This window comes from Strix aluco, chromosome 22, assembly GCF_031877795.1.
Source record: "Strix aluco isolate bStrAlu1 chromosome 22, bStrAlu1.hap1, whole genome shotgun sequence".
NCBI lineage: Eukaryota > Metazoa > Chordata > Aves > Strigiformes > Strigidae > Strix > Strix aluco.
This window is the reverse complement of record NC_133952.1, coordinates 1,175,328-1,188,575: the sequence shown is the minus strand read 5'-3', so window position 1 is coordinate 1,188,575 and position 13,248 is coordinate 1,175,328. Positions and strand designations below refer to the sequence as shown.

The 13,248-nt window shown below is 52.3% G+C and overlaps 1 protein-coding gene across 1 annotated transcript in view; it reads right to left on the bottom strand.

Annotated features, from left to right (window-relative positions):
- MEGF6 (multiple EGF like domains 6) overlaps window positions 1-13,248 on the bottom strand; it is a 102,903-nt gene that overhangs the window by 44,122 nt on the left and 45,533 nt on the right. The window contains exon 6 of the mRNA XM_074848395.1: window positions 11,336-11,458. Within this exon, the coding sequence (XP_074704496.1) occupies window positions 11,336-11,458 (123 nt within the window). The remainder of the gene's footprint in view (window positions 1-11,335; window positions 11,459-13,248) is intronic.

Here is a 13,248-nt window from a genome sequence, read left to right as displayed (position 1 = left end):
GAGTGACTCACGTGAGGAAAGAAGAAAGATCATTTTGGGTGGTCAAAATGCCTCCACACCCTGTTTTCACCTTGTGAAACGGGCATTTGGGAAAGCCCTGAAGGCTCTTTGGGAGCTGCACAGTTATTCGGGCTGGCATTCCTGCCGCTGCAGCCTCTCCTGGGCAGACAGGAGATGCCAGTGGCTTTCCCACGCTGCCTGTGCCATCCTCAACAGCAGCAGTTTCCAAAGGCCCTTCAGGAACCGATGCGCTGGTTTTACAATAATCTGATGAAGTGAAAACGTATCAGGGAACTGTTTTGCCTCAGCCACTTGCTTTGTCCTCAGCTCACCTTTTTTTGCCTCCAAGCCAGCAGCTGGGAGAGTCGCCCAGCTCTCACTTGTGCTCACGTTTCTGTCTCCGGATGGTGCTGATAATTAGGTATTACTCAGAGCGGAGCAGAGGAGCACGTAACAACAAGCAGGCAGCCTGCTCTCGACTTGCTGCTACGCTCCTCCGCTCAAACCTTCCCTCACGGCTTTGTTTTACCCCTCTTCTCTGTGCAGGGTCTCATTCTGACTGGAAGACATCCCTGCGCAGAGGCACGTTGGCCCTGTCCCCGCGCCGTGCCACGGGAGCTCACTGGGCAGGTACCGACCGATGGAAACGCAGGTCGCTACTGCAGGAGCTAATGGGAACCACATAATCAAACAAAAGCGACCAGCTCTGCCCTGTGCTGTTTTCTGACCTACTTTAGAGAATCGTGGAGAGAGTATCATGGCACCAGGTCTACCTCCCTGTGACGGTTTAATGCAAGTCCCCAGCAGAGCACAACGATGGCTCCTGTCAGGTCAGCTGTGTGAGGACGTAATGCTCAGCGGTGCCGTTAGCCCCTCGACAGCACCACGAGGCTCCAGCAGAGCCCTGTTTGCACACAGAGGCATTTTAAGGCACTCCAGACCTCAATGAAACGTCTCGTCGCTCTCCATTCATACCATAAAACGGCCTGTGAAAGGCCTCTCCAGCAGTTCCCCGTGCCTGCTTTGCTTTTTTGCAGCTGGCTGATGGAAGAATCACGTCCGCGTAGAAGCGTGCACAGCCTGGGCTGGTGGGAATTCACGTAAACTGGTGCACGGGACCGTAAAAATCACACGACCCAGAGAACGGCTGCTACTACCTGCTGACCTCTGGGTCGTTTCCTTCAAGCAGCAAAGGAAAAATCATCAACCAAAACCACAGCGATACCAAGTTCAGGGTGAGCAACGCATCTACGATCATCTCCTCTGCCTCCTTAGCACCCGCAGGGTTACGCCAGTGTCCCACCCTCCAGCTCCCACCCACCCTGGGGGGCTCTACCTGCACACCAGAGGGTGAGGGGCTGCAGAATGGGGGGACACGTCTTCAGGGAACCCCCCCCCAGCCCCTTGGCTCGGGTCACATCTCCTGAGGACCTACTTTGCATTCAAAGGCAAAAATTAAGTTCCCTGAAAAACGGTCTGGTTTGTTATCAGTGCTCAAAGAGCAAGGTCCAGGCAGCAGCCGTGGCAGCGCAGGGAAGAGACGGCAGCTCTGAGCGCTCCTGGAAGCGTCGGGGCCAGAACCTCTCTGGGTGCGTGTCAGCGACTTGTGCAGAAAAGGCTTGTCCCACCTGAGGAGAGAGCAGAGGTGTTTGCCCCAGCCAAGTTTCACCCCTCCATCTGCCCGTTCCGTCAAAGGTCCCGTGCACAGGAACGGTGTCTCATGCTGCAACACGTCAAAAATTCACTTGTTTACAGAGATGGAAAGAGAGAAGAATATTTTTTTCTTGTCTTCTTTTGTTGTCAGCTGGGAGGGCCTGAAGGCTGTGGTGGGTTGGATTGGGTTTGGTTTATTTTGTAATCTGCACCTACTTCTTTGTAAACTACGTAGGAAAATTAGACATAACTTCTCAGAGGAAAGGCATATTTAGTTTATCTGTCAGATTTTGGCTTGCAAATGTCTGGATATTCACCCCTTTTCTGAAGATGAAAAAAAAAACCAGGCTCCTGGAACAAGAGGCTTAGCGATCACACACTTTTCAGCAGATACGTTACTTTTTTCCCCAGGTTCAGAGCACTTTTAAGAATGGCCAGAATGCCCGGGTGAAGGTGCTTTGCTTTTCTGCTTGAAATTCTAAATTACATTCCTCCTGAACATGAGAAAAACACCTCAGCCTTGCAAGACTGAAACATCCCTCACACAAAAGTCAAGCTAAAGCCACAAGCGTGCACGGAGCTACCTATCCATGGAGCCGAGATAAGCAGAACCAGGATCAGGTGAATGATGTGGCAGGGAAGGCGGGGCTGGGGGTTTATATTCCGGACACAGAGCTGGATCTCAGGAGCTTGTCTTGGAGAAATCACATGAGCCAACGTAGTTGGATGGAGACAGCAAATGCGATCTGAGTTTGAGACAAACATCTGATCTATAAATAACAAAACAGCAACTCACCCCATTTCCACAGGTCTGGCACATCTCGCAAATACTCTGCTATCACTTCTACAACCGACTGCCCAGGGCATTTATTTATTAGGATTATCTCATGATGAGATAATGCATTCCTTGATGTCTACATTACTCACAAGCACCCAAAGTCTTTAGTGAACTTCACAGATTCTCCATTATTTCCTAAATCTTCAGGCAACCACAAACTTTATCCGCCGGTAAGTCAGCTGAACACACAACGAGGAAGAAACGGGTGTGTGTGTACTCGCAGAACTTCCACCTCGCCCCAGCCACCAGCGCACATCAGCCAGCGCACAGAAACGTTGAAGGAAAGATAATGGAAAGCAGCAAAAACGTGTTTATTGCCTCTTTACAAAACCACAAATCTCACAGACCAACCAACCAGAAGCCAAGCCAGGGATGGCAGGGAAGAACCGCGCGCCTGCTCCCTGCCGATGGGGACACGGAGCCGCGGAGGCCGATCCGTTACCTTCTGCCACGCTGGAACAGCGTAGGGCTGGCCGCGCTCCCCAAGGGATGACAAACGCCGGGGTGCCCTCGGCAGGCGCACGGAGCGACCCCGTCCCCTCCACCTGCTCGCCGGGAGACGCCAGCTGGCCACTAGCCACAGGGCAACAGGCTCCCAGCGCCTGGCTTGGGGATTTACTTCCAACAGACCCTGCTAAGCCCGAACGTTTCCGTGCAGAGAAGCGATCTGTGAGCCGCGACTCCTCTGGCTGCATCCCCCCGCCCCGGCCCTGTGCTCCCCTGGTCGCCGCTGCCAGAGGATTCTCCTCGCACAAACACCACCGAGTCCCCCCGAGCCCCTGCAGGACCCCGCTAGAGAGGACTCGAGCAACCTGGGCAAACCCCATCTCGCAGAAGAAAAGGCAGACTTTTTTCATGATAAAACAGTCCCATATTTCACGTATTGCCCTGGACCGGGGTGAGATCCCTTGGAGCTGAGGAAAAAACTAATCAACACACCCTAACAGAACGAATCCGCTCGTTTCCTAAAGGACTGTTGCACAGCAGGTACCTGTACCCGAGCCGCAGAGCAGCTGATGGAAGGAAATTTTTCTTCCTTTCCCCCTCTGCCAGAAAGGACTTTCCAGAGTATCAGACGCGCCGGATGGTGCCTCTGGTACCGCGCGGGGAGGATCCAAATCCCGGCGGAGGCACAGGCAGGTCACCGGTGTGTGACCTTCGCTGCCGCCAGCCCGGGGCTACCAGCAGCCCGCCGGGGGGCCGGGGAGCCCCCGCAGCCCCCCCAGCCCCGCTACGTACCTGGGCTCAGCTCGGGGGGGACCCCGCCGTACCCCGCACGCCCCAGGTAACAGGGGTAGCAGCTTCTCCAGAGGTAGGGGTAGTGGTTGCCGGCGGTCCCGGGGAGGCCACCCAAAAAACCGAAGCCCCACAGCAGCACCCAGAGCTGCCGCTGCTCCTGCCCCATGACGGGAAGCGGGGGGGGGGGGGGCACTCGGGAGGCGAAAAAGACCCCCCCGAGCCCCGCCGCGCCGGGGTGCCGAGCTGCGGGAGCCGGGGGAAACAAAAAAAGAAGACGAAAACCAACCAAACAAACAACAGGCACACAAGCCCGAAAAGCGCCGGGAGCCCGGGGCGAGCGCGGCGGTGATGCGCGGAGCTGCGCGGGGCGGCGCGGAGGGGCGGCTCTGCCCGCGGGCGGGTCCCTGCGCTCCGCGCCGCCCCCGCAGGTAGAGCCAAGCCCGGCAGCGGCCCGGCCCGCCCCGGACCCCCCCTGCCCCCCCCAGCCGGGCTCCTGCCCCCCCGGTCCCGGTCCTGCCTGCTCCTGCCCGTCCCGTCCCGTCCCATCCCTCCCCTTCCCGTCCTATGCCCTCGCCATCAAATAACGCGGCGTTTTTGCCCAAAATGCGCCTGACGAGCCCTCAGAAGCGGTCCCCGGAGGCCAGCCGGGACCAGTCGCCCTCAGCCCCGGCGCGGGGGGGGCTTCTGGTCCTCAGCGAAGCCGCAATTCCGCCCCCCCCCCCCCCCCCCCGCCCCGCGCTGGGTGCCCGATGTGACCATCGCCCCTCCCCGAAACAACCCACAGCTGATGGATCCGCAACACCCAGCAAACCTGCACTGGGCTTTTCTTAAAGTACTGAAAAATACAAATTTTCATCAACTCGAATGAGGAACAGCCACTGCGACTGCTCCAAAGAAAACCATCCTATCGCTGCTTCCTGCGAGACGGAGCCGAGAATTTTATTTTACCTTTTTCATGAAGCAAGAAGTAAGAATAGCTGATTGGATTTTCCAGAGGCAAGCTCAAAAGCCTCATTTAACTTTCTGGAATGTTTTGAAACAATGTGCTTGCAGGGTTGAGCTGGGGGAGCGCAGGCCCTGCTACTTTGAGGCGCTTTAGCAGTACGATTTGGCTGTAGTGAAGTTCCAAATTAAAACTTGTGGTTTAGCCTGCAATGGATAGCATTCCGTGAAAAATTCTGAAACACGGGGAGAAGCTAAATCCAGGAAGAAAATGACAACGTCAGGCTATTGCTGCAGCGGTTTCCAGGGGAAGGTGGGCTCCAGGCAGATCGCTCCGAGCACGAGCAGCTTCCTGACATTTCAGGGAGCGCTTCGGCTCATCTTAAAAGTCACCCGCTGCAACGGCCCACATGCTTCTCATTAATGCTTTAACAAAAATATCCGACCCCAAAAATTTGTCAGTTACTTTGTGGAAAAAAAAACGTAACCTTTCTGAAAGATGCTGCAAAGTTTCAGAAACGGTCTGGAGGAGTGAAATCAGTGCAAAGCACCGACGTGCCGCAGCCCGCCAGCCCCCGGCTGCCCCCCGGGTCTGCCAGGGCCACCCGAGGAGATGCTCAACGTTGGGGGGGGGCAGAGGGGACCCCGGGGAAGAAGAGGGACAAGAGGAGGGGAACTGCTGGAGGGGGGGTGACTGAGGCACCAGAAGTGACACCTGCCCCCCCCCCCCCCGTGCCGAACCCTCTGCCCCTCGCGCTGCTTCGCGACGCGCCCCGGTGCGTGCGGCCGCGCCCCGCCGTCCTGCTGGAAGCCGCTTCCCGATCAGGCGAATACCTCACCCCTCTCAAACCGACCCGCTGCCAGCCATCATGCGTTTTGCTGCTGGCCCGGCTGGGTTCCTTGGGAATACTCCCTCTGCGCAGCGACACCGAAGCCATCACCACGGCCAGTGTTGACACTTTTCCTGTAAATGTTTCCAGTAGTGTTGACATGCAAAAATGAATGTTGCCACAGAGCTATGAAAAATGGCTTAGACCGACTTCCTCAGTTCAGAGATGTTACGAAGACACTGTCTATGCTACGTTGCCCAGAATGCAGCTGCATCAGAGCGAGCGCCGCTCTCCCAGAGTCCCCGACTCCAGAGGCACCAGCGGGACCTTTCCACGGGCTCCATGACCTGGAAATTCCTCCCACCCGGGCACACGCAGCTCCTGACAAAGAGCGCTCGCTCCTTGCCCTGCAGAAACAAATGCCAGCGCAGCTGCTGGTGCCTAACAAATTATGTGACAAACTTGTTCAATCTCATATTTTCTTAGACTGCTAAAAAAAAAAAAAAACCCACGATGAGAGGCTCAGACTTTTCCAGACAGCTCTGCGGTATAACACGTGTATCAAAAGTACATCGGGCTTGAACATAAACCGAATCCTGCTTATGTAATAAGTTATGCTTGGCCAGGTTTGAGCCAGCCCGAGCTTCCTTGTCACCTAATTTACTTCAACTGATTAAGTACTACGAGTTGGTTTGGGTATGGGAACAGTTACAATCATTACTGCTTCCTGTGAAATCAGCTGGGAGAGCGTTACCGTCCAGAGGGTTCTTGAAATGGGACCGAGCAGGACCGAACCCGTAACTCTCATGGAATTTCATTTAGACTCAGTCTTAGCATTACCAAACTCTCCTCAGAACCCAAACAAATTACAGCCAACTATGTGGTACTTCGCAGTTCAACAGTGTGTTAAGTCCTGGAGTTGATTCATCCCTGCACAGACAGGTCAGCCAGCTGAGGTAAACGTGAGCGCTTCAATCTTCATCCAAAAATTACCCAAACCCTGAACCAAGTTTCTTCTGGCATTTCAAAAAGGATTTTGCAGTTAAAAGGAAGTAGCCCAATGGAGAACGTGAAAGCAGTCCAGAAGAACGCAAGGGAAGGGGAGGCGAGAGGAACAGGCTGAGGCAGGGGGTTGTGACCTCGGGGGTCAGCACTGCGCGAGCCGTCACCCCGTGGGGTGTGTAAAAAGCACGTGGCGCCCACGGCCTGGGAACTCGAGCGGTGCCAGAAGATTTACAGCTGCTGGCTCGTGTCTCTGCACAACGGAGGGGCGAGCGGCGGATGCGCGCTCAACCGTTCCTGCTCGGCGTCTCTTCCCCGCTTCACCCTTCCACGGGGGACACGCTACCCCTTTGGGGTTTGCCTTCCGCCCTCGGCTACCTGGGGCTACTGCGGGCAAGGTTTTCATCTTACCCGTTAATTTTAACCAAAGAAGATACCACAGGAATAGCTTAGAGGAAGAAACGGGAACGAGCACAAACTGGAAAAGTGAAAAGCTTTTCGTTTTTCCAGCTGCAGAGCTTGAACTCCTTCTTCCTTCCAGTTGGGAGTTGGCTTATTTCAAAAGAGCCGTCGAGCCCTCCTGAGCCATTCCAAAGGGAACTTAAAGAGAGGCAAGTTCCCATGGGCCGGTGTTCTGTAACGGCCCCTGGATTAACTGGCCCGTGGCACTGGCATGCCCCAGCTCCCTGAACTCCTCGGCAAGCTGAGGCTTGTCTGGCACCAACCCAAGAGAAGCTCCTGGAAGAGTTTCGGAAGCTGGAAGATGAAGGTTCACCCCCTGCAGTTAAAGGCCAGCCCAAAGCAAAGGCCACCCCTTGAACAGACAATTATAGTTTAGGGAGTTTTGTCCCCTTTTGTGTCTCCCGATAGTCTTCCAGGTCAGAGAGAAGTTTGGCACCACCCGGATCCATCTACATTGAGAGGAACTTCAAATTCCAACCTGTTTAGCCGTGACATCCTGGCTCCGCGGGGCAGCAGCTCGGGCGCCCTGTCCTGGCGCTGTGCTGGCAAAGAGTCCGATAAACAAACAGCCCAGGAAATTTAACACATACCGGTCACGGGCTGCACGCTGAAATGTATTCCAGACAGACTTCTGAACCCCTCTACGTAAGGAAAACGTGTGCTGGTAATTAAATGAACGGAGACCCCCGTGTGCTGAATTAGGTTTATTACACACGATCCAGCTAAAGCATGAATTTTCATTTCATTTTGGAGCTAATGGCCCTGTCCTAAGGCGGCTATGAAAAGTTCAAATATGCTTCTCTGTGCGAAGTGGTGCTTAAAGGATAAAATAAACAACAATTTGTGAGAATTATGTTGTAGAGGTTTGGTTTCTGACGTTGCTAAGAGCTCTACCCCCTGCGTCCTTGGCTGAGCTCTCTCCACCACACCCATCGCTAGTGCAGAACCCTGTGCGCACCGACACTTCCAAAAGTGTCTGTAAGGGTCCCGGTTTTCTGCAACACCTCCTCCAGCAAAACAAGAAAGTTGAAGGATAACTTAGTTCCACTGCAAAAATGAGCTCCTTTCCCTGGGACATAACTTAAACCTGAATTGACGGCGGCCAATGGATCTAGAAAAGGGGCTTCCACATCCTTCAAGTCCCTAACGTTATCATGTAACGTGCAGTGGAACCTCAAGAAGATGTTGTTCAAAGAACTTCAGCACCCCTAGAATTTGCCATACCCCACAAATTGTTGTAAAAAAGAAAACCTGCTTGTTTCCTGTAAAAAACCCAACACAGTGTCCCCAAACCACTCTACAGACAGCCCTTCCACCATAGATAAAACTAGAAATACAGAAATACTCGAGAGGCTCACGGTTACGAGTGTAACCATCCTCTATTCAACACAACAGAAACACTCTACAAGCACCTAAGTCAACTGTATGTTATTGATACTGGTAAATCATACGAAAACTGGTAGCGTGTAAGATTTCCTTGCCACTCTAGGTCACTAGCTCAACTTCAAGCCACGTAAATAAAGAGGAGAGCTGATGCCACCCAGGGACTCAGGGCCAGTATTAAGTAGCTTGTCAGACAGATCCCAGATGGGTACAAGAGCTAATTGGCTCCTTTCCTGGTAGCATTAGCAAAGCAGCCCAGGGCTGAATAAATCCAAGGGTGGATTTTCTAACTATAATCCCTTTAGCTCAGAAGTGAAAACAGACTGGGGAGCCAAACACCACTGGTGCTACTGCCCGTCTGCCTGTTCCATGGACAAGAAAGACCAAGCCAGGAGCCTTTCAGGGAGGTCCCATGCACACGCACGCACGGACGCACGCACCCCAACCCCGTCCCGTGGTGGACGTAGCTGGCAGTGGGAAACGGCAGGCAGCGGGGGGTAACTGGGGGGTCCTGTAGCTCAGAAGACGTCATGTGTCACCATCTCAACTTGTCATTGCCAAGTGTGCCAAGCTCTGGACAACCAAACATTGCAAGAATCTCATCTATTTCTTTGCAGCGTTGCAGGAGAACGTTGACACTCGTTTTAAGATCCCAGTCATCAGCCAACCAGTCAACAACACCCTGGCAGGAAAGAAATTCCTTTTTTTTTTTGCCCCTTGCTCCTGCAATGGTATCCCCCATTTCCCCTATCTCTACTGAGAGTGAACCCATGTAATTTTAAGCAATTCTGGGCAGGAAAAGCAGCAAGCTCTCCCTGAGCCAAAACACCCCTCTGTTCTAAATAGAGGTTAGGTTGGGAAGTCCCATGTACTGTTTTCTTCAGAAAATTCCCTACCTTAGAAGCAAACACTGGCTCCTGGTAGTTTTTTGCCTCTGCACGCAAGCCATCCTGCTGACGTTACTGCGTAGCTATTTGTTTAGCAGATACTTCAAAGAGGATGACTCCGAAGAGGCCAGCTGGACGTCACTCCGAGCCAGGCCAGCGCCAGGAAGCGAGTCACAAGGGTGAAGCAAGTGAACTGCCGCCCTCTGAACCCGCGACTCGTCTTCTCGAGCCACCCTCGGGAAAGATGCAAGGTCCAAACCCTCCTGTCCTACACGGAGCCAGCAAAGGGCTCCAAATATCTAAGCTCATGTTTTGGAGCCCAGGCTGCTTTATTCAGGCTCCATCAGGACTTCCATCAAGAAAAGCTGGATATTTTGCAAACTGTAAACATTAATCAGTGCCTTTTGCCTTTTCTAATCTCCCCTGTCTGTACAAATACGATCTAATCCTGTCCACTCCTCTTCATACGTGCATTAGCATTCAGGGTATTTGGAAAGGGTTTCTTACCTGATGTAAAAATAAAAATTAATGCAGAAAGTGGCGAGCACAGCAGGGCCCACCCACTATCACAGCATAAGACTGATGGAGGAGTGCAAACCATGGAGAGGACAACCAGCACCCGCTTTGCTGGCGCATGGAGATTCACCCTTGAGCAAATGGGAGTATGAGAGTGATGTGGCCCAATGCAAATTCCAGTCTCAGTTAATTTAGGGCTTAATCTTTTCTGTGCTCTTTTTTTGCATGATAAAACCTGCAGACAGAATAAATGCAGGCAGAAGGAGCAAGGGGCTCCAGGAGGACGATGGCACTTAGTGTCCCCCCCGCCCCGAGTCAGACAAAGCAGGGACTGAGCTGTGTTGCCAGGGGGGGAGAGGGGGCATAGGTGGGCTCTGTGGGCACAGCTAATTACAAATAATTCCAAGAATATATGCAAATGGATTCACATTGTCTCCCCTAAAAGAAAAAAAAAAAAAAAAAAAAAAGGATTGTTTGTTTCCACCAAAATCCTGAACCTCTTAATCATCTGAGAAGCTAATCCTCACCAGGGGAATTCTGGGGAAACTGAAAATATTTTAGCTTGGCTAAGATAAGGGCAGAGCTGTTTATTTCACACATCTCTACAGTGGTACAGAGCCAGGAAATACTTTTCAGTTATTTTCAACAAAACAAGACAAATGTACCAAATTGGCAAGAAAGTGACATTTTTCTGCCGAATACTTTAATGTCCAAGCCGATATCCACAGAAATGGCTCTTTCCCAGTTTGTCAGCAATCTCTGTTAATTATTCTGACTATTTTTTGGGCTTCTGCTAAGCAAAATGTGCCGAAAATTTGCGAGAAGCCCATCACAGCAACGTGACCATCCTAAGCCATCGATGGAGCACCCTGCGGCGGGCGTGTGCGCGTTGCACTAGAGGATACGGGAGCTCCCGAGCTCTGGTCTGTAGGAGCCCAGGAAAGGTGGGTCCCTCAGATACTGTCAGGGAATGCTGGAACTGCAATATACTCAAAAAAAAAAAAAAAAGTATCTTGTTCTTGGCTCTGATAAGCAAATAGCTTTTTGCATTTTTCTGACTCCCAGCTCCGGCCGCCGCGAACACGCAGCACTTGCACAGATGATAACGCCCAGGGAGGAGGGGACGGGGAATCTGCTGCGGGCACAGGAGCACAGATCCAAGCTGCAGGGGCCGTACGACGCGAGGCCTGCTCCGAGTACCATGCTAGTACAAATCCCATCCAGCATTTTCATTTTAGAAACACAAAACTGCGTCTTCTCTTCCACTCGGGTTTGAAAGCAGGAGATTTAAAGTGGAAGACAGGGAACAGTGTGATGATACAGACTCCGAAGGAGAAATCTCATCTCTTTCGAAGCAATAAAATACACGCCATCGACTTCAGCAGGATCCAGATCCCACCCTGAAAACTTCGCTTCTCTCCAGGTCAGGCTTTCCTTCTCTGACCACGATTTATACCTCGGGGCGCACAGCGGGAAGGGAGCACTTTGTTAAACCACCTCAGGAGCGCGCAGGGTACGAGAGAGGAGACGCGAAAGCCTGTCCTTGGGCAGCCCCTCGCTGCCGGCGCCTGGCCCGTCCCTACCTGCACAGGCCTTCCCGTCCTGCCCCAGCCTCCGCCCCGCCGCGCACTTGCAGTAGAAGCTGCCGATGGTGTTGCAGCACTGGGACTCGCAGCCGCCGTTGCCCACCTCGCACTCGTTCACGTCTGGAAGAGAGGAGAAGGGGAGCCCGGGTGAGCTGCGGCTGCGCGAGGGCAAAGCCAACTGCCTTTATTACACCCTGCTCTCCTATTATTGACTTTGCAGTGCGGTAAGAACGAACGTTAACCAGTACAAAATGATCCCCCTCGATGCATCCTCGACGATGTCACTACCCCAAAGATTCCTACCCTGGATGAGCACCAGCACTTACGTAGATAGAAACATATTCGTTATCACAACACGATGCCTCACTCTGTAACAGCCACCTTGTTCATGAGAATGAGAAGACCAATTTTTTTACATTAAAAATCTGTTGATTTAGAAGTTTTACTTTCTCATCTTAAATCAGAGTGGTAGAACTACTATTACCTTTCCACTAAAATTCCCCCACAAGTTGCCTGAATCATATTAACCCAGAGAAGGCTAAACTAAAAGGTTGAAAAAATTAAAATATCCACTTAGTACACACTTTCTACTAACATTTGTAACCCAAGTCCGGAATAAATCATGTTACCCTACTGAAACCAGAGCTTTCTCTTCACCTCAGCGGGGCGTTCCTTTAGGGAACACAGAGCACCTTTCTCAAATTACCCTTTAATAGAGTGAATGACTAATCGTCAGGTGAAAATGGAGGAATTGCCACCCCCCTTGTTTGCCTTGTTACCTAAACACAGGCTCCCTCCTCTCCTCCAAGGGATTTAACAACTGGGGACCCAAAGGAGCAGAAATCTGCACTTCCCCTCTAACTCTGAAGCATCCTCCTCCCAAAAGCCCATCTGGAAGCTATTCATAAGCACTGGAGATGCTTTCCAGTCAAGCGTTTTCACACCTCACCAAAACACATGAGAGCTACTTTAATTAGTCCAAAAAAAAAAAAATAGATTGTGTGAGTTGCCAAGGCTCCCAATGTACAACATATGGGCTGGCTCTGTGACCCCAGACTGACAGACCGAAGCCTCCAAGACCTGCACTCAGTAGCCCCTGGGCACCAGCTGCCCAGGCTTTCCGGGCAAGCGCAGGCAGCGGGAGCTGCTCCCACGCTGGGCTCCAAATCCCTGTTCCCACACAGCCCGTGAGTCCTCAGGCCCTGGGAGAAATACCAAAACATCTTCTGTCTCCGAACCATCTTCCACCTACAAAACGGTGGGGGAACAGGGACATCAACGTTAGGCCGTTTTATTCTTTTCAGTTACAGATCAAGATCAACCCCAGATTAGGAAATGCCAAGTTTCAGTTAGACATGCGGAATAGACGGGGAGGTTTTGAAAAGATTTATCAGTTGTTGGCAAATTCTTGACATTTGGCACTAAGCAAGGCACTCTAAAAATGTATTTGTGCTTAAGAAGCTACTTTTTTTGCTCTGTAAAGAAGCATTTCCTTAAAAGAAAGGAGAAAAATGGAGACAGATACTGTTTTAAGGCACTTGGTCTGGATGGAAGAATAATGAGCTGTAGCTTTGCCAAAAATGCATGCTTCGGCCATACTGTACTCTGTACATTTCCTTCTGCTACTGCAGATAAATCTTGGTTTTCTTTTGCTCGCCCAGAGCCGCCAGAGCTCGCGGTCTGTCGGGAGCCAGCCCCGTTTCCATCTGCTCTGAGCTCAGAGCCCGACTCAAGCGCTGCTGCCTCCACGGCCAGACGCAGACGGGATCCTCTGACGAGCCGTGGGGAGCAGGGCAAGGGCAGGCACCCCTGCGAGCACACGCCCCCCCAAAGGCAGTGGGGGACCTGTGCACTGTTAGAAAGAAAAAAAAAAAAAAAAGGTACGGTGGTGAGCTGTTGGGAGAGCAGCC